General features: G+C 41.2%; 1 protein-coding gene across 1 annotated transcript in view; it reads right to left on the bottom strand.

Moving 5' to 3' along the window:
* The window catches only part of SCN11A (sodium channel, voltage gated, type XI alpha subunit), an 88,790-nt gene extending 70,669 nt beyond the window's left edge, over positions 1-18,121 (bottom strand). The window contains exons 1-5 of the mRNA XM_012651283.1: positions 17,855-18,121; positions 14,482-14,600; positions 13,121-13,213; positions 3,836-3,964; positions 2,469-2,563 (exon numbers count right to left, since the gene is read on the bottom strand). Of these exons, the coding sequence (XP_012506737.1) occupies positions 2,469-2,563; positions 3,836-3,964; positions 13,121-13,213; positions 14,482-14,600; positions 17,855-18,121 (703 nt within the window). The remainder of the gene's footprint in view (positions 1-2,468; positions 2,564-3,835; positions 3,965-13,120; positions 13,214-14,481; positions 14,601-17,854) is intronic.
* Positions 18,122-25,777: the final 7,656 nt, after the last annotated feature.

Consider the following 25,777-nt stretch of genomic DNA (forward strand, 5'->3'; position numbering starts at 1 on the left):
AAAGCATCCAGGGATCTCGGAGTGTTTAATGGGCCAAAATGGAGACCACATTCACCTGCACAGAGATGAAGGAGACACCAAAGCTGCTAAATGACTGCCTGGATGTATATTTTATCCATGTGAAAATACGAGGGGCTCAGCTTGTGCAAAACACTCCTAAACTACCCGGGAAACTGAGGTCCTACTTGCAAATAAGGAAGAGAAGAAGGAGGGACAGATTCTACATAAAGTGTCCTCTGACTGCCAGTTTCTTTACCACGACATAGTTGCTTTTCTGGAGTTTCAAAAAATAATCCATAGCCTCTGTATGAAAGGATCTAAATTGCCTGAAGTTCAGGTATTGGGGCTATATGATATCTGAGGGCTGTAGAGCTGGATACTTTCCGGACAGTCCTCATAGTTTGAGTCTACATAATCCGCGCAACCAAGTAGTCCCCATGGCTTTCCATAGTGTGCCAAAGCCACTGGCAGAAGACAGTAGGAGGGAAGGGAAGAAGGGAGGGGAAAAGGACTCCAGAGAGGGAAGATTTTTTTCATGAAGTTTTTTGTTTGTTTGTTCTAATAGAGAAGAGAGAAGAGAGGGGAAGGAGAGGAGAAGGGTATACCATAATAACCTCACTTTTTTAATAATTGAGAGTTCATATTCATAGCTCACACGGGGCTTCCTCATAATTCCCAGGGCTAAGGTACCTTCCTCACCTGGCTTCCAGGAGACCTTCTTTGGTTTCCTTCCTACTTCACCATTGGCTCCTGCTCATCTCCTTTTCTGGTTTCTCCTCTTCTCTCCTCCCTTTTAATGTTGCAATGCCCTGGGGCTCAGGCCTCAGTCCTCTCCTGTTCTCTGCCAGTGCAAATTCCCTCGGTGATCTCCTCAGATTGCACGGCTTTAAGTACCATCTACAGGCCCATGATTCCCAAGTGGGATATCCAGCTCAGACTGCTCCCTGGAATTCTATACTCGTGTATCTGATTGCCTGTTTGACCCTGTCCCTTGGCTATCCACAGACAGCTCAAACGCAGCATGTCCAAAGCCAGTTCCTAACCCGACTCCCAAGGCCTGCTCCTCTCACAGCCTTCCCTGTCACCATCTGTGACAACTCCATCTTGCCGTTCACTGAAGCCAAAAACCTTGGAGTTATCCTCAACTCTTTTCTTTTGCCCACACCACGTATACAGTTGACCTGTCAGGAAATCCTATTGTTTCTACCTTCAAATTTACACAGAACCTGACCACGATCCACCGATTCCACAACCGCCACACTGATCTCAGAGTGCTACCATTCCTTGCATGGATCACGGTTTCTTGTGTCACTTTGCATTCTGAGAAGCAGGCCTTCTGGGATCAGATGCACAAGAGATTTGTCAGGGGTGGAGGAATGCCTGTGAAAGATGGGGTGGGGGAGAAGGAGTGGACAGAGAGAGGCCCCAGACTGTGACGCAGGTCTGGCATCTAAGAAAGGCAAAGGCAAGGAAGGAAGCAGGATCAGGCAGGAAGAGCCTCAGGCTGCAGTGCAGCTGTGAGAGAGTCTCAGGCTGCTGGGGGCCAAAGGTCCCCATAAGAAGAGTTCCATATCTTTCAGGAATGGGCCAGCACTAGTGCCCCAGCCACACGGGGCAAGCACCCTCTGGGCGCGAGCAGGAATGCAGTGGTGGACCCAGACAGGTGGCAGCTGGGACCATTGGGCAGCTACGCTGCCACAGCAGGAGACTGGGACTGCGCGTTTCCATGGAAACACCACAACTCCTACTTGTCTTCCTGCTTCTCCCCTTGCTCCTCTACATTCTGTTCTCCACACAACAGCTCCCATTTCTTCAGAGTGAAGCCCAAGTAGCCAAGTCCTCCCCGTGGCTCAAGTCTCCCCTTCACTTCTGTGATCCCACCTCCACCGCCCAGCCCCCACTGCCCATGCTCCAGTTCCATGCCCATCCCTGCTGTTCCCCATCCCTGCGCTGGCTGTTTCCTATGCTCAGGACACTCTTTCCCATATACTGCGTGTGTCACTCCTTCAAACTTCTGCTCGCCTCTCCCCCCTCAATGACACCTATCCTGATCATTCTATTTAAATTGCTACCTGCTTCCTCTAACTCCTGTGACTTCCTATCCTCAGGGGCTTGCTTTCCCTTTTTATTTTCCATGGCATATAGCACTTTCTCACCTGCTACACAATTTATTTAGTACTTCTTTGTCATAGTTACTGCTTCATGTCTTCCTCCCCACCCCACCCTAGAAGGTCAACTCCATGAAGACAGGAGTCTTTGTCTGTTTGCTCACTTATAGATTCCAAGCAGCATGCACAGTGCCTGGGTATCTTAGGTGCTCAAAGATTATTGGTTGAACAATCAAACAAAGGTGTAAAGTAGGGTTTGTTTGTTTGTTTCTGTTTTACATGATTACATTTTGAAAAATTTAAATATAAAAGAACATTCTCTCCAACTAAGAGCCAGTGTTGAAAGTTAGAGTGACTTACCTGAAACTACTGAAATGGCTTTCAGAGCTCTGAACACTCGGAAGGTACGCAGTGACGACATGCTGAAGCTGAACTGTGGCAAATATGATACAACCCTACAAGACAAAGCACAGGGCAAGCCTGAACTCGCTCAGTCCTGCAGCTGCACCACACATCTCCACAAAGGCCACAGATAAGCTCAGCCTGGGGCCTGCATCCACCCAGGTGAAATCTACAGCCTCACCTTCCCAGCCCCACCTTCATCTCAGGATCTGGCAATATCACTGTCCATTGCCATGGACCACGAACTACACAAGAAGCTGTTCTCAGCTAATCTTTATATGTGGACACAAATGAAGATTTCTTGAAATAATCCATGTGGTTGTGGCTATATCCATGGATAATAGAAATCCTCCCAAACAATTGTTGACTAGCTGTTAAGTTCCAGGCCTCAATGCACTTTGCTAAGGTCTCCCAGCCACTACACAGCCAGACCTGGACATGAACCCAGGTGGTCTGGCTTCAGAACCCACATGCTCAACCACTGCACTACACCACCTTTAAATAACCAAGAGCATGCAACCATTGAACCTCAAATGTAAAACTCTGAAACTAATAACACCTACCTCCAAGAGATTTTGTGAATATTAAGTAGGAAAATATATGCAAAGTGCTTAACACAATGCCTTGCACAAATTAAGTAATGCTAATCATTTATTATTGTTGCCCTGGCACTGGGCCATTGTTTTTCTGACTTTTTATTTTACTAACTCTGTCCCATGATCCAGATGCCAAATCAGCGTCCTTTCCTTCAGGAAGAACTTCAACCCTTACCTCACACCATACATGATGATTAGCTCAAAACGGACCATGAACTTAAACATAAAAGCCAAAACCATAAAACTTCTTTGTGACCTTGCAGTAGCCAGAGATATTTTTAGATTGCTTCATTCCTCCTACATGCTCTGACAGCCCAATATATACATAGCTCCTATTCTGGTACTCTAACATACTATATTGTAATTGTCATTAATTCTCCTCTTCCCGTCTCAGCTGTGAGCTTCGTGAGTTTGAGAGTCATGTCTTTTTTTTTCATTGTCATAACCCCTGTATCTTGCATAGAGCCTGGCCCATAACTTCCCAGTGTTGTGAGTAAATGACTGAAGAAATGAGAGCATGACTATTGACTTAGAAATGGGTTTGTGTGTGGAGGCCTCTGGCCAATTAGCTGCATGGTGCTGTTCAGAGCCTACCAACACAGCACTCAGAGCTCTAGACATTATTAGGCCACACTCAGCTACTCACATGGACACACGGAGCCCTGATGGCAGCAAAGGGGCTCCTTTCCCACCCCAAGTCCCTTCAATAAAAACCTTTAACATTCTTACGCTGTTCCAATGACAATGGAGTCCAGCCAGTTCCATGGATCTCGAAGGAAAGAAAATTCATCCAGAATAAAGCCTCTTGCCAATATTTTTACCAAAGCTTCAAAAATATAAATCCCAGTGAAGACAAGCCTACAAGGCAAATCATTCAGAAAAAGAAGGAACATTATATGTGAAGTGAAAAGCAAAGAGCCCTTTGTCATATCTGACCTTGATATTTTATTCCATTTCAATGTGACATCTAACATTGTGATCTTTAGCAAACCAGAGTTCAGAAAGACAAGTTCTTCAAGAAAGATCTAGTATTTAGAATTTCTAAGAAACAGGCCCGTAGAGAAAGTCACAAAGCTGCTTTTTAAAGCCTAGCTTTATAGCCGTGTTCTTGAGAGTAGTTTCAGCCAACATGAGGCCCTAGGACTGGAGGTTGTACTTCGTCACCACCATACTAGAGCTGTCACTCAGATGTACAGAAGGAGATGATGGTGAGAAACAATAAAGAGTAAATGACAATGAAAAAAACTGGATCTTTCCATATTCTGTGTTCATGGGTTGGAGGATTTAATATTGTTAAGATATCACACTACCCAAAGTGATCTACAGATTCAGTGCAATCCCTATCAAACTCCCAATGGCACATTTACAGAAATATAAGAATTCATCCTAAAATTCATATGGAATTCCAAGGGACCCAGAATAGCCCAAACAATCTTGAAAACAAAGAACAAAGTTGGAGGTCTCATACTTCCTGATATCAGAACTTATTACAAAGCTACAGTAATCACAACTGTGTGGTACTAACATAAAGACAGACCAATGGAGTAGAATAGAGAACCCGGAAATAAACTTTCACATACATGCTCAAATGATTTTCAACAAGAGTGCCAAGACTCTTCAATGAAAAAAGGACAATCTTTTCGACAAATGATGTTGAGAAAGCTGGATATCCACATGCAAAAAAATGAAGTTAGAACCTTACCTTACACCATATGCAAAAATTAACTCAATATGGATTAAGACCCAAATGTAAGAACTGAAAAAATAAAACTTATAGAAGAAAATATTTGCAAATCATGTATCTGACAAGGGTTAATAGCCAGAATATATAAAGAACTCCTACAACTCAATGACAAAAAATTAAATAACCCAATTTAAAAGTGGCCAAATGACTTAAATAGATATTTCTCCAAAGATGATATGCAAATGACCAACAAGTATATAAAAGATGCTCAACATCACCAATCATTAGAGAAAGTAAATCAAAACCACAGTGAGATGACCTCACGCCCATTACGATGGCTACTATTAAAAAAAAAACAAAACATGTATTGGTGAGGATGTGGAGAAATTGAAATGCTGGTATACTATTATAAAATGGTGCAATGCCTATGTAAAACAGTATGGAGATTCTTCAAAAAATTTAAAATACACCTGCAATATAATCCAACAAATCCACTTTTAGGTATATATACAAAAGAATTGAAAGCAGAGTCCTGAAGAGATATTTGTGCACCCATGTTCATAGCACTATTCACAATATCCAAGAGGTGGAAGCAATCCAAATGTCCTTCGACAGATGAATAGATGAACAAAATTTGGTGTATACATGTGAAAGATGTTAATCAGCATTAAATGGAAGGAAATTTTATCACATTTTACATGAATGAACCTCAAAGTCATTGTGCTAAGTGAAATAAGCCAGTCACCAAAAGACAAATACTGTATGGTTCCACTTATATGAGCCAGGGGAGATGGAGAGTTAGTGTTTCATGGATAGAGAGTTTCAGTTGTGCAAGATGAAAAGAGTTCAAGAGATGGATGATGGTAGTGTTGTGCAACATGTGAACATACCTAATTCCACTGAACTTAATATTATACATTTTTTGTTATACACATTTTACCACATTTAAGGAAAAAAATGTTTTTCCTTTTTCTTCCCTGAATCTTACATTGTGTTGTATCCTTGCTATAATTTGAATGTCCCCTCCAAAACTTATGTTGAAATTTAATTGCCATTGTGATGGTATTAAGAGGTGGGACCCTTAAAAGGTGATTAAGCCATGAAGTCTCTTCCCTCCTGAGTGGATTAATGCCCTTATCTCAGGAATGGGTGCCTGATAAAATGCAAGTTCAGGTCTCTCTGCTCTTGCTCTCTTGCATGTACTTTTTTGCCCTTCCATCTTCTGCCATGGGATGACACAAGAAGGTCCTTGCCAGATGAAGTCCCTCAACCTGGGACTTCTCAGCCTCCAGAACTGTTATAATACATTTCTGTTCTTTATCAATTACCCAGCCTATGGTATTCTGTTATAGGAACCCAAAATGCACTAAGACTAACAATTCTCTAATTTTATTTCCCTTTTTGCTTTCCCCCCTCCAAAAAAAATAGCTTATATCTTTTGCTATAATCCCAAACTTTCAAAATACTGGGTTTATACACACATGCACACACCACACGCATATGGGACTGAAATAATCAATTCAGTCATATAAGCTGTTGGTTCAGAGTAAAAGAAGTGGACCTCTTTTCTGGTAGAATATCCAGCCACTATTAGTCCTCAAAGCTAAAGAACTAAGATCTTGGAAACTTGAAAACCCCAAAGAAGCCAAGTCCAGAAGCAGAAATGGTCATGAGGCTGCCACAGGCAAGAGCTTCTCTTCGATTCAGGCTTTTTCTGGGCTGCTCACCTTTAAGGTGATAAGTGAACACATCAGATTAAATAATGTCTGTTCTGAAATATCACCTTTTAAACCCAGGAATAAATTATAAAATTATAGGTACTCTGATAAAAAGCTGTAATTGCAGGTTTGAGGGGTTTTGCAAGTCTTCATCTAGAGCTCAAGTAAATGAGACAGCAGACCCTGGATGCCATTCCTGCTTGACCGTCTAGCTTCCCACCTCCAACCTCCTCATTCTCTCTTCTCCAGTTGAAGCCTGGCCCAATGGTGGGACAAGCAGACCAAGATGACATCTGATATAAAGTACAGCCATGCCCACCAACAGAAAGCTGCTGCCTCCTTATCTGAGGACATTTTCAACAGCCTTCTCCCACCCCCATTTTCACACATTCACTGCCTGTCCAAAGGCCACCGGGGGAGAGAAGCAGCTTCCCCCATCCCTTACCCTGCCTCTTGGTTTCCCTATAGCCTGGAAAATGGTTCTTTCGTATCTCTGCCTTATGGGTCTTTTAGTAGTGAAATAGCCTTAGAGCAAATCAGCTTCCAATTGGGTCACTGCTTCCCATAATGGAGAGATAAGACTCAGTTGTATCTCACCACAAGTGCTGGGCAGGGCAAACCATTGTCGTGAAAACAATAGTGCATCCTGGTCTTTCTCCTCCACAGGTTCTGCTGTGCTGGGAAGCAGGGAAGCTGCAGTAAACAGTGAGCAGCAGCCCCTGCACTCTCAATTAGCTCTGCACACCATAGTCAAGTCTCCAAAGGACAGTGATGCTGCCAGAATGGTTTCCATTCCCAGGGCTATCCGTGCCCTCCACCAAGGCACAGTCCCTAAGTTGGCCGGCCTTAACCAGATTCCAGATTCCACACAGCAACAGAGAGGGACCAACCCTAAAAAGAGCCCACTCAGCAGGGAGAATTTTCCTGAGACAAATGGACCAGATCAGACCCTGTAGTCAAAGAAAGGGCAATTTCCAAAGTCTGGCCTCTAATCCATGTCCCAGAAACCATTAGAACCAAGTAAAGGAGAACAGTCATGATTTACAAAATACTTCCAGGAAAAAGGCATTGTAGAAGTGACTGGAGACTGCCTTCCCAAAGTCCCACTGAAAATCTGTGGAATGACCTGAAAATAAAAACATTTTCTAAAGCAGCATAGTGAGAATGAGCAACACCCAGCTTGGAGGGGGTAAGGGTCAGCAATCCCTCTCTCCCTGGAGCACAGAGCCCCTTTCCTGCCGATGCTGCATTCCTTGATCAGTTCCTCCAAGGTCAGGGAGTCCTTGGTCCCACTCCCCACAAGAGGCACAAACAGCTGCTCCTGCCACCACACCTCTAGCATGAGTACTTTCTTATCTGTGTGCCCAAGTCCCTCAAGCCTCAGACAGAGTAAATGAGTCATTGCCCCACTCATTTTATAAATAATAGATGAGCCATTCCATTCACAAGAAGTTTCTTGTGTCTGCCTGAACCCGAGTGGGTCTCTGAATTCCTAGAGTATCTGAAAGGAAATATATAGCTGCAAGCGTAACTAACGCAGGAGAGGTAGTACAGTACTTGGAATTTGCCAAGTACTCACTAGTAATGCTACTATCAACATCCTTAAAAAGGAATCTGCAAGGAACTGAGTCAAGGAGAAAGGAAAAACAGAATACAAAAGACATTTGGAAAATATTAATAATTGAAATGCCACATATTAAAATCTATAAGGCATAGGCAAAGTTGTACCCATAAGCATTGACCCAATAAATATTTTCACTATTTACAGAAAGAAAGAAAATGCATGAATTAAACATTCAAATTCTAATTTTAGAAAATGTTAAGTCCTAATTAATGTGTGATGAAGGAAATAAAAGAAGATAGAACAAAAAAATTATATTTTAAGGTAGAATTTAAGAGATAGTTTTAGAAAAACATAAAAAAGGGAAACTCTTAGGAAATCTAATCACAAAAAAGAGAAAATATATGAACAAAATGATAAATGAGAAAAAAGATACAGCAAAATATTCAGAGGAATCTTAAAACTAAAGAAGATCAATGATCAAGGAAAAAATTGACATGTTATTAATAAATGTTTCCCATTCCACTAATTCCTTATACTCCACCCCATCCCCAGAAAAAGATTTTCAGATATAAATGATATAAATGATTTTACTGGATAATATTCTCTCTCTCTCTTTCTCTCTCTCTCAGAATGGCTCATTTCCATGCTGTAGAAAACATTTAAAAACATGGAAAAGATGGGAAGCCATGTAAGTCATCAACAGAGGAAACAAGTGGTATCAAAGATAGCACAAAATATTATATATATAAAATGTTTATATATAACATTGATTATATATATCAATGGTTTTATATAACAACAGCAACTAGTTACAAGATATAATAAAAGAAAAGACTACATTTATAATGGAAACAAAAAAGAGTAAAATCCACAAACATAAATTTAGCAAGAAATGTGGAAGATCTATATGAAGAAAACTTTAAAATGATTCTGAAGGACACAAAAGAAGATTTTAACAAATGAAAGACATGTCATGTCCTCAACGAGTTCCAACCTCATGAAGATGTCAGGTTCCTCTAGGTTAATTTATAAATTTTATCATTTCAAGAAAACTAACCAAGCTGACTATAAAATTCATGCAGAAAAATAAACCAACAGGAGCTGTAAAAATTCTTAAAAAGAGGAGCAATGAGGCGGTGTCTAGCACTCCTACACATCACAACATTAGACAGCCTTGATAGTTTAAAAGCGTGGTTCTGGTATAAGAAAATGCAGACCAATGGAACAGAAGAGAAAATCCAGAAATAGATCCAAATATACAAGTAACATCTCAAATCAGAGAAGAAAAGGTGGACTATCTAATAAACGGTGTTAGGATAAATGGATAGACAGTAGACATCTGGGATGGAAATTTAAAGGTAGATCTACTTATCACATTCTATACTTGGATATACTTCCAAATTAAAGATTTAAGATTTTTTAAAAAAGAATCTGTAAAAGTACTCTAAGAAAATATTAGAGGGTTCTTTTATAACTTAAGGCTAGAGATAGTCTTTCTAATTATAAATCAACATCCATAGGCATAAGAGAAAAGTTTGTTAAATTTTACTACATGAAAACAAAAAACACCAAAAACAAAATTAAGAGACAATTGACACCTGCTTCTGGTGATGGAGGTGTGAACTGGTTGATCAAACCCTTCCATGAAAAATGAGTATTAAACTGAACAAAATATTAATATGGGCAGTTATCGAAAGGTCCTGGAAAGTGAACAAAAGGAGGCAGAAACTGGAGCAGAAGTTCCTTTTAAAGGAAGGTAATGCAATGCATAAGAATTTTGAAAATGTTTAACATTTTTGTCTGAGAGTGTTCTCCAACTTCCCCACCCCCACCCCTGAAGATTTAAGATGGAAAAGGATGCAGTTCAGAGGAGCTAGAAAGTTAGGGAGGAAATCCTGGAAGCAAGTGAGAGACAGCTAAATGACAGGGGCCAGAAAACATGGGAATGATATACTTAAAGTGCCAAAAAAAATTGTGAAACAACAATTCTACATACGATGAAACTATTGCTCAAAAATGAATACAAAATAAAGACATTTTCAGATCAATATAAACTGAGGATGTGTTGCCAAAAGAATCAAACCATAAGAAATATTAAAGGAAGTTGTTCAGATTGAAGGAAAATGACACCAGAAGATAACTAATCTACAGGAAGGGATGTCTTTAAGAGACATGTTTCCATTGAAAGCAAAATTGTATTGTTGGGTTTATTATGTATGTTGATATGAATATATGACAAAATAACAAACAAATAGAAAACTAAACTGTGAGAAGAATTCTGTATTTTACCTGAAGCAATTCAATATTAACTCTCAGTACATTGTGATAAATTAAGAATGCATATTTTAATTCCTGGAGCAACCACTAAAAAATAACACAAAAAAATAAAACTAAAAAGCCAGTAGAGGATTAAAGTAAAATACTGAAACATACCTTATTAACACAAAAGGAGGTAGGAATGGAGGAGCAATGAAGTAGCAAAGGAGCAAAAATCCAGATGAGATAAATAAAAAACCAGTAGAAAAATGGCAGGCTCAAATCTAACTATATAACTATATTAAAAGTAAACTAACTAAACATTCCATCAAAAGGCAGAGATTGGATTGATAGATTGCATAAAATGCAAAAGCCAACTATCTGCTGTTTATAAGAGGCACACTATAAATACAAAGACGTAAAAGGGTTGAGAGTAAAGGGATGGAAAAAGGTATACCATGCAAACAAACAACAAAAGAAAGCTGGAGTAACTATATTAATATCAGGCAAAACAAACCTTAAAATGAGTATAACTAGAGACAAAGAAGACATTGCATAATGATAAAAGAATGAATATAGCAGGAAGATATAATAATCATAAATCTATATGTGCCTAATAATAGTGCTTCAAAATACACAAAACAAAATTTGACAAAAAGAGAGAAAAAATAAACAAATCCACAGTCACAGATGGATATTTCAAGCCTCTTTTTCAGCAATTCCTAAAAGTCCTAGGTAAAAAATAAGTGAAACTATAAGAGATCTAAATGATACTATCAACCACCTTAACCTAACGACTGTTTATGGACTATCATACCAAATAACTGCAGAATCCACAGTCTCTTCAGGTGCACGTGAAAGATTTCCCAAGACAGACTCTAAAACAAGTTTGTCTTGATTTCAAAAAATTGAAATCTTACAGAGTAAATTCTCTGACCATAACTAAATTAAACTGAAAATAAAATTAGACAACTAGAAAAACATGAAATATCTGGAAATTTAAAAAACACACTGCTAAAGAACACGTGGGACAAAGAAGAAATCATGAGGAATAGTAGGGAATATTTTGAACTGAAAGGTAATGAAAACACAAAACAATGCATTGAAATCTGTGGGATGTAGCTAAAGCAGTGCTTGGACAGAAATGTATAGCTTCATACAATTGTATAAGAAAAGAAGAAAGATCTAAAACCAACTATTTAAGATTCCACCTCAAGCTAGAAATAGAAGAGCAAATTAAAATCAAAGTAAATTGAATGAAAAAATTAATCAAGACTTTGAAACTTTCATAAATTAACTTTCATATAATGATTCAGTCACTCTGGGAAAGTTTGTCAGTTTCTTACAAAATTACACATGTACTTATGATAAGATCCATCAACTGCACGTGTAGGTATTTATCCTAAAGAAATGCAAACGTATACCTACAAAAAGACTTTTATACAAAAACGTTCATAGCAATGTTATTCATAATAGCCCCAAACTGGAAAAGACCCAAGTGTTCATCAATAGATAAATGAGAAAATAAATTGTGGTATATCCATAAAATGGAATACAAATCAGCAACAAAAAGGAAAAAAAATAGTGATATATACAACAACATGGATGCATCTCAACACATTATGCTAAGTGAAAGAAACCAGACACAAAAGTATAGTATCATACATACCATATGATTCCATGTATATAACATTCTAGAAAAGGCAAAACTAGTCTAGAATAACAGAAAGCAGACCAGTGTTTGCCTGCGGTTGGGAGTCAGCGTAAGGGGATTGACTACAAAGAGGCAGAGGAAACTTTTTGTGGTAATGGAAATGATCTATATGTTGACTGCAGTGGTTTCTATCACATAGTTAAATATGCGATAGAAATAAATAATCTATTTGTTCAATTTATTATTCAACATATTCCTGAAAGATTAAAGCAGTAAATATGTTAAACTGGAAAAACTAGGACAACATAGAGGAAAATATTTATCAAAATATAAAACTTCCTAAGTTAAAAAATAAATTTGTGTGTCTGAAAAGCCAATTAAAAATGACAAAAAGTTAATATTTTAATTATACAAAGAACTCAAACTGACCAGCAAATAAATGAAATTGATACATGGGCAAAGACGGGAATACACAATTCACAAGCAAAAACATCAAAAAAAAAGGTCTAATCTATCTGGAAATTAAAGAAATTTAAATATTTTAACTCCATAAATCAGAGAAGAAAAAATTAATGTTGGCAAAAATGTAACATGATTGGTTATTAGAATGTACTGCTGATAGCAGAGTAAAATGATACAAGCTTTTTGCAAACTATTTTATCTACATATATTTTTAAAGCATTAAAATGTATCTTTTGATCTAGGAAACCCATTTTTAAGAATCTATCCTGACAAAATAATAATCAAAAAATAGCTTTATGCAAAGAGATGTTTGTGACAATGCCATTTATGTTACTAAAATACCAGCGTGGTTAAGTAATTTGTGGTTTATTTTGGTAAAATATTATATAGCCATCAAAAGAATTCCTACAAAACCTATGTAAACACAAAGAGAACCACTTAAAATCTAAACATAAAATTGTATGTGTTTATTACAATCGTAATTTTAAAAGACCTTTAAAGACAATTGTTAAAGTATGTACAAAAATAAAACTGACTCTGCCATCATTTGTATTGGGGAATTGGAATCATTGGTGACTTTTTCTTTGTCTCTTTCTAGAAACTCTATTATCATCATAACTCTTTTAGGTATGTTTGTTGAGAAACTTAGCACAGTGGAGTGAAGGAGAACACTTACTCAGGAGGATCTGTGTTACTGTAGTTGCCAAGCCTTGCGGCCATGAACACGCAGTTAATGGTAACTGTGCAGATGATGAACATGCTGAACAATGTGGCCGTCATCCGTTAAGGCAGATACACTGCAGGTGGCGTGTGTCACTAGTTATCATGGCGAAGACTGTGGATGCCGCTCCTGGTCTCCTTTTCCGTAGGTGCGTCTATCCTCTGATTGTGAGCGTTGGCTGAGAACTGTCCCCTTCTCTGGAGAACAGTCCCCTGCCGAACGGCAGCCTCCTCACCTGGAGAGCTGCACACCCCCTTCCACAGGTCTGGCTGACCCAGACCCTTGCTTCAAAGTCACACAATTCTGTGGGGCAACACAGGCTCCAGAGCTCCCCATGGGATCAGGCCGAAGCGGACTCAGCCGAGACCACGTCCTTGCTTGGTTCTGCCCCTCTTGTACAACTATTTCCCTCTCTCCTTCTCCAGAGAGCTCTCAACTATTAAATCATTTAAATAAGAATCTCCATCTCAGGCTCTGCTTCTAGCGACCCCTACCTAAATAGCTATTCATCACCATTCTCCTCAATATTTTGTGTCTACTGATCCATGTCTTTTTCTCCTCCCCCTGTCTAAAACTGCCCCGTATCTCCCCCACCTCCTGCACATACTAGGAATGCTTGAAAATTCCTATCTGCCTTTACCCTTTAAGACTGAGCTTGCAAACTGTAAGTCTTAAGAGCCTGGCAAATCACATAAATGGGCTGATGTTGGACCACAGGAGGGGTGTAGTTGTGGTGAAACAGAGCTTACATGCTCCTACTAGAAGAAACATCAGTTTCTCACTATACCAATTTTTGCCAGGTAGGAATATGGGACTAGCCTTACCAGAGATTCCATTTTTCAAGAGAAGCTGGAAATCTGAAGCATCCATGTTAGAAAGTGTTTCTGAAAAGTGTTAAACACTGTGTAGGTCCAACACAATACATTTATCAGTTCAATGTGGTGCATGGGTTTCCAGTTTGCAACCCTTGTCTGGGTGTCAACTAGATGTTCATTCCTCCCAGAAGCCACCCTTGATGCCTCCAAAGCATAGCAGTACCTCTCCACATGGCCACTTACATACTACTGATCTCACTAAAGAAATTGCCTGCCTTTTCATCTATCTCTTTCAGAGCCCCAGAAACCCCAGGCCAGGACCCCCACACCTTGTTCACACCCAGCACCCAGCACGGTCCCTGCCATGCAGCCATGGGCTCTCAGCCAATCTGCATGGAAAGAATGAGCTATTTGCCTCCACTCAATAAACATATGAACACCCTGGGTCTTGTGTACTTTTCACATGACCTGGACTTAGTAAAAGGTTCAAGAAAAGGATATGAATGGACAGAGATTATAATGGCTAAACTTCGGATTGAATTGAAAGGCCCAAAAATGAACAAGGCGCGCTTGGCACTGAAGCGGTAGATTGTTCTCGTTTTGTTCAACACCATAAATGTCTGCAAAAAATCAAACACAACAGGAATTAAATGCAGTGACAAAACAATATTTATCATGAGTTCATTTACAGAAAATTCAGTGGGACCATGGTTTGAGGCCTGGCTTGACTTATGAGAACCACTGCTTCTGATTGCAGAGCTGTCATTCTGAAGCCCAAGGTACTTGCTGATCAGATACACTGTGACTCTGGAGGCTAATAGATCCCCACACATGGCCTGTGTCTCAAGATAAGTGTTGGGCTGTGGATTATTCACCTGATGGGATACTCTGGAGGAAACAGAGGTAGGAAATAAGAGCCCTGAAAATACCAAAAATGGGAGTATAGAGTAATAACTGGGGAAGACAAAACCCCTAATATCATACTCCATGATATGTAACTGCAGAGACAAGACCTAGAAGAGAATTCAAAGAGAAATAAATTGAGTTTTGACATTCATATTCAGCAGATCATTTTAAATTATTTTAATTATTAATGAAAACTTTGTAATGGATCTTAGAATAGTAAGTGACCTAGAGAGTCCATATTGTTATGCCTCAGGTCTGAGCAGTTCCACATGAAATAACCAATCCATTCCAACCTTGATGATCTTCAAGAAAAGTCACCAAGGTTCCTGGACTTGCTTCCACATTCGCCCCATGGACACAAAGGCAAATCTGCCTGTTATTCTTAACTGTAGTAGAGGAAGGTACTGCCTCTACAGAAGGCATGTGGGAATGTGTGTGGGTGTTTTGGGTGGTCCGTCACAATGACTGGGGGCTCTACTGGCCTTTAGTGGGAAGGTCCAGGGATGCCAAACACAGGACAGACCTCCCAAATGGTGCCGTGTCCCACCAAAGTGCCCAGGTGAGCCCCACTGAAGAACACTGAACCTGTGTCCGTTTCCTCCTAGCACGACTCCCTGGGCTCTGAGGATGACGCAGCCCCTGGACAACAACCTGTCACTCACAGCCTTCTCACATTAACACCCAAGACCTCCCTCTTTCCATTTAACTGTAATCTGGCTGTCCCCTTATCTGTCCCCAAGGCCATCAATTACAAATGCCTTCACAGAGTGAGGGTTACTCCTGTCTCTCATCTCATGGCTCCTTTCAGATTTGCAAAACACAGCACTTGACCATGTAACCCGGCATGTTCTCATACAGGAGAGACAGACCTTGGCACCCAGGCCCAAAGATATCAGGGCAAGTGCTGCCTTGGATTAGGTACCAGTACTTCAGCCACTGCCAATGCTCAACCTTCCTTTGGTGAGTTGCTAGAACTTACTGGTCTGGTGGGAGGGAAAATTGTGGACTAGGATCTTTTTCTTTGTCTCCATAGCAATGAAACAAGCCACAGGGTTCTTTAAAACCTATAAGCCCAGGAGACCAATACCTGCTTTGGGGGATTCTGTGCCCTTCCTTTGAATAGACAGACAATTTTAGGGCACAAACAAACCTCTCTTTAAGGTTTGATTGATAGATGGCATGATATGGCTTTGTTTCTGTGCCCTTTGATTTTGATATTTTATTGATGCTGCTTCTTACTGCTTTAAATATTTTAACTAATGGTGTATTTAACTACACTTGCCAGGGCTTTAATGATTAAAATGATAGGTACCAGCTCCTGCTGCTTGCTTGCTGACACATCTTCACTCCTTTTTCCTGTTGCTCTTCAAAACAGGAGCTTTTAAAGAAGACGTGGCCAGTCACTATAGAAAGAGCCCTTGGGATTGCATCCCAGCTCCACCACTCTCTGGCTGTTTGGCTTGGTATAAGCCACTTCCCCATCTAGGCTTTGGTTTCCTCATCTGTAAGGTGGAGGGCTAAGGATGACCACACATACCTCACATGACTGTCAAGAGCACTGGCCAAGTGAGATCAAGGGTGTGCAAAACTCTAAACAAATGTCATGTCTTCTGGTTTAAAGGGAAGACCAAGGATGAGAAGATATGGTCCTGGAATATCCACCCAGGCTGGAACAGAGCACGCCAAGATGCTACCAGACTCATGGGTCTCCTGTCCAACATTAAGGCAGAAGGAAACCTCTAGCGGTTAACTTCCCTCCAACAATGTGCCTCCAAGGAGCCCCTGGAATTCTGGGGCATAAAGAGAAGAACAAATATTGGAGTGTTTTGCTCCTTTATCTCTCTTCCCCTTGCCTCTCTTTTCCACTTGCACCTTACTTTTCTCTCTACACATGATCCCCATTTGTCCTGGTAACCCTAAGTCTGTCCAGATTTAAGGACATGCAAACCAAGCAACCTTTCTTTGAGTATTCAGTTATTTATACACGCCAGCAAAAGTGCCAGCCCATATTTTCTAGGGCTTCCCCTAAGCTCCCAGCCTCCTTCCTGCCCAACCTCCATCTGGCAAGGTGGGCTTTCCATCATCTGCTGGATCACATAGTGAGATGATGGCAAGGTCTTCTGAGCCTTTCTAGAAAAGAGACGGTCTGCAGACAATGGTGCTCACAGCCCTAGGCTTTAGAGTAACCCTCAGAGGAGCCCAAAGTTCCCATTTCCTCAGTCAGAAGCCTTGCTAAGGAAATTTTACTAGTATTTCCCTGCAAAAACTACACCCAGGTAGATGAAAAAGCAAGGCTTTCACAAAATGCACATCGGATTTACATATAATCTGTATGTGCCCACTGGGTTACCATTTTCTTAGGCTTCATTTATTGAGCTCCTAATATGCAACAAGTATGGGTTTGACCTTCATTAATTTTATTTAATAGCCTAGAAAGCCTATTGTCAAAGAGTTTTTCAAGGTAAAATCTTATTGCTGAAATGAGCATTTCTGGACAGTAATATTAATTTTTTATGTCAGCATAATGCTTTACAGTTATAAAGTGCTTTCTTAGCACGTCTATGCTGTAGGGTGGGAACATCAAACATTATTTCCATTTTGCAGATTAAGAAAGTGAGTGTTTATGAAATGACTGGCCCACAATCATAAAGCTGATCACTTGAAATGGCCTTCATCTAACCTCTGGGACTGCTAGTACAGTTCTCTCTCCAGACTCCATTTGTGTTTTCTCTGTTCTCTTTTTAACCTTTCTGTGGTTCCTCACCCTCATCTTCTTCCCCAATACATGCATTGCAGAGAGAAAATGAGGACTGAGAGGGGTTCTCGGACTATGAAGGCAATGACAGGAGGTAAGAGCAAAGGAGAAGTACAGCCTGCCCTCTGCAAACCCCAAGGCTGGTGTTTGGACAGCCTGTAACACCAGTTACACCTGCATGGTTAGAACACCCCAGCCTCCCCATGGAAGCACCTTATGATTTCTGTAGAATGGGTCCAAGTCTTCCAGGGGCTTTCCTATTAGCTCATGGGGAATGTCGCCGTAGAGCTTGGGCAACTTCCTAGAGGCCTTTAGGTCAAGCTGAGGCCGAGGCTGGGGTTCTGCCTCTGTATGCTCTCCAGACTTCTTTTTGTCCTTTTGGATGGCTATCCGCTTCTCAATTGCAGCCAGAGAATCAGAAGTGAAGGGGCGGAAATTTCGGGCATCCGGGAAGATCACTGGGTAGCATCTGTCATCCATCTTCACCCTCGGGACAGAGACAAGCCACAGATCCTCAGAGAGCTCTCAGGGGGTAGGAATAAAACATCCTGCCTGGGGTTCCACTCTCACAGGATGGTGTCACAGGGATCTGCAAGAGTTGAGGCTGAGGTGAGGGGCCTGGGAGCTGACTGGCAATGGGACAAGTCAGAAGAGGTGACCACCACTGTGGGGGCAGCAGGGACTTTTGGTATAGATAAGACCAAAGCAGGCTATCATTCCTGGAGGGCCTAGGGAGAGGCGGGAAGTTGAGTTCAGAAACAAGTGAGCAGATGAAGCCCAGTCTCTAAAACTGAGACCCAAGCATCAAGCAAGATGATAAGGTTGAAATGGCTGAACTACAGAGTGGGGCCTGCAGACAAGTGGCCACCATGGTGCAAGCAGGAGGGGAAAGAATAGGCAATCAAATGGGCCATAGCTATGGGTTGCAAAAGCAAAATTATAAGTGCATGGGTCTTTTCTCAAAGTTCTTAAAATGTGATGGAATGGAAACAAAAGAGCCATAAACATAGGCATGAACATTGATACTAACATCTATGGTCCCATGACAACTGTCTTACTTCCAGGACCCCAACCCCAAGAAAGCAGAAAAGATTTGCTAAAGGTAATATGGTCACTCCACTACAGGATAATGGCTTCTGCAAGGACTTTCTCAATAGTCCCAGGGTTAAAACTAGACTCAGAAAAAGCAGTTGAGGTTGAATACCTTTATTCCCCATGCCAGGCATCCTCTTCCCTTTCTATTTGCTGAATGGTAATCTAGGATTGACTCTCACATTACTCCAGGGAATTACAGTGAGGAATCTAATGGAATATCACTGGTTTGTTCACTCAGCTATGTGCCCAGTGTCTGTTCCAGGCATGGATGCTAGGCACTAATGATGAAAAACCCCACAGTCCCTAGTCCTACAGTTATGCTGTCCTGGTGTAGTGAAGAAGACAGATAAAGACAAGAAATTACAAAAGGACAAATGCTACTACAGGGAGAAGTACAGCGTGCTATGTCTGTGCATAGGGTAGGTGTCTAACCAGTTCTGGGGAATCAAGGATGGTCTTCTAAAAAGCTTTGATATCTAAGTTGAGACCTGAAGGAGATTTAGGGGGTAAAAATCAGGACATTAGGGTGTTGCAGGGAGAGCAAATAATGTGTACAGGAACTCTCAGGCGAGAAAGAACATGGCGTCCAGCAACTGGTTCTGTTTGCCAGGAACGGAGATTTCGTGGAGTGGAATGGCCAGATGAGGCTCTAGTCAGCAGAAAAAGAACACATGCGGGCATATAATCCTTAGTAAAGACCATGGACTTCCCCCAGGGTAATGGGGAGCTACCAAAGGTTTGGGTTTTTATTACTACTGTTATTATTATAATTACAGGGAAATAACAGTATCAGGTTTGTTTTAAAAAAAAAAAATTCTCTAACTGTTGGGAATTGATAGGGCTTGAGACAGGAGGGTGAAGGAGGTAGGGAGGAGAATCACAGAAACGAGCTTGGAGCCTGTTGCCGCTGATCAAACTACAGAGGACGACCTAAGGGAATGGATGGATTTGAGCGTGACTTAAGAAATAGCCTTGATATGTGATAATGGGAAGGAAGGGATTTGAGAGATGGTCCTTACCAAGGTTCCTGGCTTGGGCAGCTGGGAGAACTGTGATGCTACTCACTGAGCTAGAGAGCACGAGGGAAGGAGCAGGCTGAGCAGGAATAAACCCAGTTCACAACACATGGAGTTGATGCTGCTTGGGGGACCTGCGAGTGGAGAGACTGCAAGGCACTGGAATACAAGGAAATCACAGTTTACACACATCAGGCTCTGAAAATAGTATGAAAGAAGAAAAATGTAGTCACAATTTCTCTTGAAAATCCCTTAGGAAGAGACCATGCTAAAGAGGTATTCCAATGCATTTCTCAACGAGTTCAGTGCAGCCAGCCTTTTTCCAGTGCCAGAGCCAGGCAGTCTTTTTTCAGTTAAGCCCCAAACAAGGTCGTTGGATTGTGTTTAGGGCCATAATAAAGGCAATGTATGTGTCCTTAAATATACAATGCTTAGGGCAATGTGATGCTAATACTGTGAGACCATATGTCAGCTGAAACCAAATGTGGGACTGCAGAGTCACTGCGTTCTATTCCACATTCGTTCAGGGTCAAGCTCATTATTGATGGGCCTGGATGATGGAATTACCCATACTGTTTAACTTTCCCCCTCCCTCTCTCTTTCCCTCTCATCAACGTATATCAATATAATTCAATTTGTATAAATGAAGTGGGCATATGACGAGGCTCCACTGCATCGGCTCTAGAACTCAAGAAAGACATTTAAGACGGGGATCAAGTGTTTGGCAATCAATGGCATATGGATGCTAGTTAATGCTATAAAATGGATGGGCTGAGACAGACCCTGGATGGCAAAAACTAGACCCTATGCTCTGTTACAACAAGGAACCCAATGGAGGGCTGCTGCCATTATAACATGACTATTAAAGAAGAAACTGGACACTTTGACCCTGGGAGGTATTTTGACTGGATTCTTGAGGAAAAGAGGCTTAATAAAAATAAATCACACAGACTAAAACTGACAACCCCTGAAACTGCACACATTGAAGTTTGTTATAAATGATGAAAAAACTGAAGAGCCACATCTTAAAATTGCAAAAATTGGCCCAGAAAGAGAGAAGTTAATAAAAATTATTAACTCAAATAAATCCAACAGAATAAAACCACATGCAGTAAAATTTGCTTATTAACTGAAAAAAAGTTGGAAGAATCAAATATTCTTTAATAATAGTAAACTCAGGAAAATTGGACTGTGGAACTAGAGGCTCCACACACAAAATTAATAAACTTGATAAGTTAATAGAAAATCAACATGCCATATACTATAATTGGTACAATTTGAAATGACTCAAATCTCTATTGTGAAATTTATTCAGAAAATACTTAATTCTGAAAATTTTCTGTACAGGAAATAGATTACATTGCTGGAAAATTGGTCAAAGAATTAAATTGGCTAAGTGCAATTATTTCCCAAGTCCTGCTAGCAATCAAATAGGAAGGCAAAATTTTCAGACACTAAATGACTCTTTACAAAAAAAATTATCTAAGTATATGCTCCCAAACAATGAAAAGAGAATTCAAAAAGAGGAGAACGTATGGAATCCAAAACATAATGTACTTAACCAAAGAGTGCAGTAAAAAGTTCCAGGGTGATTGCAGTTTAATAGGTTTAAAAAGCAATTGGCCCAACTAGAATTAGAAGTCAGAAAACCCTGAGAAAAACCCTTGAAGTGTAAACAAAATTCTATGTAACAATAAATATGATTAAGAAACCGGTTTTTCATTAAGAAACTGGTAAAAAGAAAAGTAATTAAAAATTTCATTCAAACAAAATGTTCCTCAACAATCATGGTTTACATATGAAGCCAACTAAATGATTTGAGCAGCTGACAGAAGAAAAGAATACGAAAAAAGAGTCCATTTGACCTTGACACTTAGAACGTTTCCCTTCAGGCAGTAGCAGGTCTGTGACATCCGAGTCCCTCCCTATGTACTATGGGTCCAAACGCAGTGCAGTACCTGGTTTTGGAGAATAGTAGCTACAAAATCATTTTATTATAAAGGTTATCGATTGGTTTTTAATTTTAACAACTATTCTATAGATAAAATAGAAGTAATTATATTTATAGAATAGAATACAAATGCTATAAATGTCATAGAATGGTATTGCAAGCTGGAGTTGGGGAGAACAACGCAGGGAAGCTCAGGGACACCAATTTCCTCGCCTTAAACACTTGAAGAGTCAAGACATTCTCTGAAAGTTTGATGGATCAAGCAACACAAGCATAAGTTTATCCTTTAGAATTATACAAGCAATCAAGTACAAAACCAAATTTAAAATACAGCTGATTAAAAACTGGAAGAACAATGGGGAGGACAGAGGGCTTACTGTCAGTAAGTTAAATTTTTCATCTCCCTTACGGACAATTTAACAACTTCTGCTCAAACTTGATAACTTCAGAAATAGCAGTGTCTGTGAATTCAAAGTTAGAGAGACCCCCATAAATACATACAATTATTATTTGTCAATTAAAAATAAAATAAAACTTTTTAAAAATTAAAAAATATATAAAGTTAGAGAGGCAAAGACCAGAAGAATTAAAAACTGAAATGGTTAAAATCAGGATCAGATACAGAGAAAAAGGTATTTTTCATGTTATATCCTTCCCAACATTTTCCCCTGCTGAGCTATTTGAATTATGTGTTTATGTTGCTTGTATAGTTTTGCAAAAGGATGGTAAAAATCCTTCAGGGCCTCAAAACATTTTCTGATTCAAAATAGACAAACTACTGGGCACAATGACAGGCTCTAAATCCCCTTGAGTCATAAAGGAAACAAGTATAATCTCAATCTGCAGTCCTATGCCAGGAGGGCAGTGACATGTGAAGTGTCACGTGACAAGTCTCAGAGCCTGGGAGGGCCACGAGGAAGACCTGCATGAGGTGAGGGGCAGGGAGGTCAGGGCTGCCTGTCCGAGGAGGCTCTGCTCCTGCTCCTCTGAGGACGACTGGCCCCAGCAGGCTCCCAGGCCCACTCCGGCTGCATGGACAGAAAACAAACGCTCACCTGGGAAAGAGGACCAGGACCTCACTTCCCTGAGAAGAGACCCTAAGTTCCTGGAGGATTCACTCGCAGGTAAGATGAGGGCGCTCCAGCCCTTACTTCAAAGGGTTATGAAACATGTTCCCAGCCCGCAAGGGTCCTACAGTCTGTGGGCAATCAGGTAAGGAAACGACGGAGGATGAAACCACAGATGTGTACAGCTGCATCAGGCGCCGTGGGGGCCCGGAGGAAGGCGTGGCTATGAGGAATCCGAGTGGTTTAGCTGGGAGGAGAGAGGAAGGTGTCCTGGACAGTGCAGTGGGAAAGCACTGAAGGTGGCACAACGGCTTTCAGCTCTTATTTATGAATTTGCTCATAATCATAAAAGTCAGACAGCCTCATTGTGCCCTCCAGCTTGCCCTCCATCCCTCCTTACCCTGCTCCGTGCTCTTGAAGCTGAGCCACATGGGGCCCCTCAGTGGGATCCCTTGTGCTCTGGCTTCTGGTTGGGTCTGGCCGGTGGGAGGCACCAGCCCATGGTGGGAGAGTGAGGCCAGGAATATCTTCCCCAGCTCTCTCCTGATGGTGGCCACAGGCCACAGCTGCTGTGAAGTGACTATCCACATGGCTCTCTCCCCACTTGTGCAGCGCCTCCTTCCCCTCGCCCCTTCAGATGTGGTGTAATGGCACCCCACTCTCATAGACCCGACAAGTGCACCATCACCTGTTTCTGTTAGTGAACTCTGCCCATGTCTTTGTAAAAAGTCCCCTTAATAAAATATCCTCAAAATGCCCAATTTGAATATGCCATCTGTTTCCTGCTGGGGCCCTGGCCGATAGAGTCGTCCATTAAATAAAATTTAGAAAACGAGCAAAGGAAATGATCACCCACAAGCCCTAGCCACCTAATACATGCATTTCTTGTCAGTAGCCTTTCTGTGCATATATTTTACATGGCTGTCATTGTCACGTGTAAGCAATTTTACATGGTGACCTTTTCACTTAATCCTATATCACAAACATTCTCACAGTGATAGCTACCATTTAATGAAGACACTGAACACTTTGACCCTGCCACTCTAACCCTGGGGGATATTTTGCCTCAGTTCTCGAAGAAAAGAGACTTGATAAAAATAAATAACACGAACTAAAACTGACAATCCCTGAAACTGCACACATTAAAATTTGTTATAAATGATGAAAAAAATTGAAGAGCCATATCTTAAAGGTAACATTGAAAACTGCAATCCTGTCCCAGGTAAAAATGTGGGTGTGTTAATATGTATTATCTCATTTAACCCTCAAAATAGTCCTATGGGATAAATATTATCCTTGGGAATTTCTGAAATAAATGTTCATCTGGAATCAAGGTGTGAAGTATTTGTGGCCTTCTCTTAAGGGGAAGAGGTTTTAACCTTATACCTTCCTTGACTAGTATTTCTCTCTAGTTTTCTCTCTGACCCTCATGCTTTACCCTAACCAGGAAGGGAAGTCACAAAATGTTTGCAACTGCTCACCCAGAACATTTCAGCATGGATTGGCCCACACACCCTGGCATGTCAAAGGGTCACACTGAGGGTAGTAAGAGCTACAGGCTATGGACTCAACATGGCGTCAAATGCTTTCAATGGATCATCTCTCATAATTTCCAAAAATATCTACAAGGTGGGCATTATCATATTATCCCATTTTACAAAAGAAGACATTAGGGCTTAGAGAAATTGAGAACGTTGCCTATGATCTCATAAGTGCCAGAGAATCTCAAGCCGAAGCACTCATGTTCCAGCCTCATCCTCCCAGCCACCATGCAATTCCACCCACCTGCCTACTTCTGCATACTTAAAGCTAAGACATCCCCAGGGAGATGGGAGAAGGGAGAGAGAAAGCCACACAGCTTCCGCCTGTCCTAGGGTGCGTCTGTGGCAGCCTCTCTGTGTGTGACATGCCTCCCAGGACCTCAGCCTCACAGCCACCTCCCCATTCATGTGTCAGTCCCACAGGCGTTCCACTGGCCCCACAATGACACCTCTGCCCACCACCGAAGCCAGACAGCCTAACGGTAGCTAAGCCTTTGGAACGCCTCCTTGTCCATTTTCAGTAGTGACCTGAACAAGTTCTTAACTTTGGTGATACATAAGCCATGTTCATTAATGTGGGTTACAAAAAATAATATCTCCGTCCCCCTTCCTAGATCCCATAAGAAAACCAGAAAGCAAATGAACACGATCAGAAAGCAATTGCTCTTGATCCAAAGCCAACACCAAGATTAGTTTTCTAGCTCTTTCGTAAAGAAACTGTGTTCATCAATTTCTGATTAAGTTAATTGGCCACAGGGAATTCAGAAAATATTGGAAGGATTTGTACCATAGCCTCAGATGGAGACAAGATTTGAGGACATCTTTTCCAGAAAAGTTCAATTGCTGACACAAAGTCCAGGGTTGCACCTATCAAGCCAGCCAGCCATCTCCTGTCCCTGTGTTCCCATGACCTCTCAGCCTATTTGAAAGTAGGGAGAGCCACCGAGGTACCCCATCGCCTGAACCACGTATCTCCTGCCTGTTCTCTGCCTCTAATTTGAGCAGGAAATGGTCATAAGAGGCCTATACTATATTCCACTCTGATGAAAAAACAAAACAAAACAAAACAAGTCCATAGTGGCAGGTCCCAGGCTTGAAAGAACAGAAGAGGGCTGAGCCCAGCCCAGAGGACTTACCTGTCTGCCTAGTAAGGCAGCTCCAGACAGCAGCCCCAGTAACACCTCAAGAAGCTCTCCACCGAGCCGGTCTCTCACCAGAGTCCGAGCTCCTGCTCCTGGCAGCTGACTGGAGCCCTTCTGGGAGGGGCGGCTTGGAAGCTGGGTGGAGAGCAGGAGGAAGGCGGACGGGAAGAGAGCCAAAGTGATTTTAAAGAATCGGGTAGGAAACCCTGTAACCGGAGAAGTGACTGAGAGGGTACTTACATTTATACTTTGGAAGCATCTGGCTTTAATCAGTGCTTAATCTAACCCTGCAGAAAGCATCATTAATAAAAAAACAGGTTGTTT

The sequence above is a fragment of the Propithecus coquereli genome, unplaced genomic scaffold (assembly GCF_000956105.1).
Source record: "Propithecus coquereli isolate 6110/MARCELLA unplaced genomic scaffold, Pcoq_1.0 Scaffold1, whole genome shotgun sequence".
NCBI classification, from domain to species: domain Eukaryota; kingdom Metazoa; phylum Chordata; class Mammalia; order Primates; family Indriidae; genus Propithecus; species Propithecus coquereli.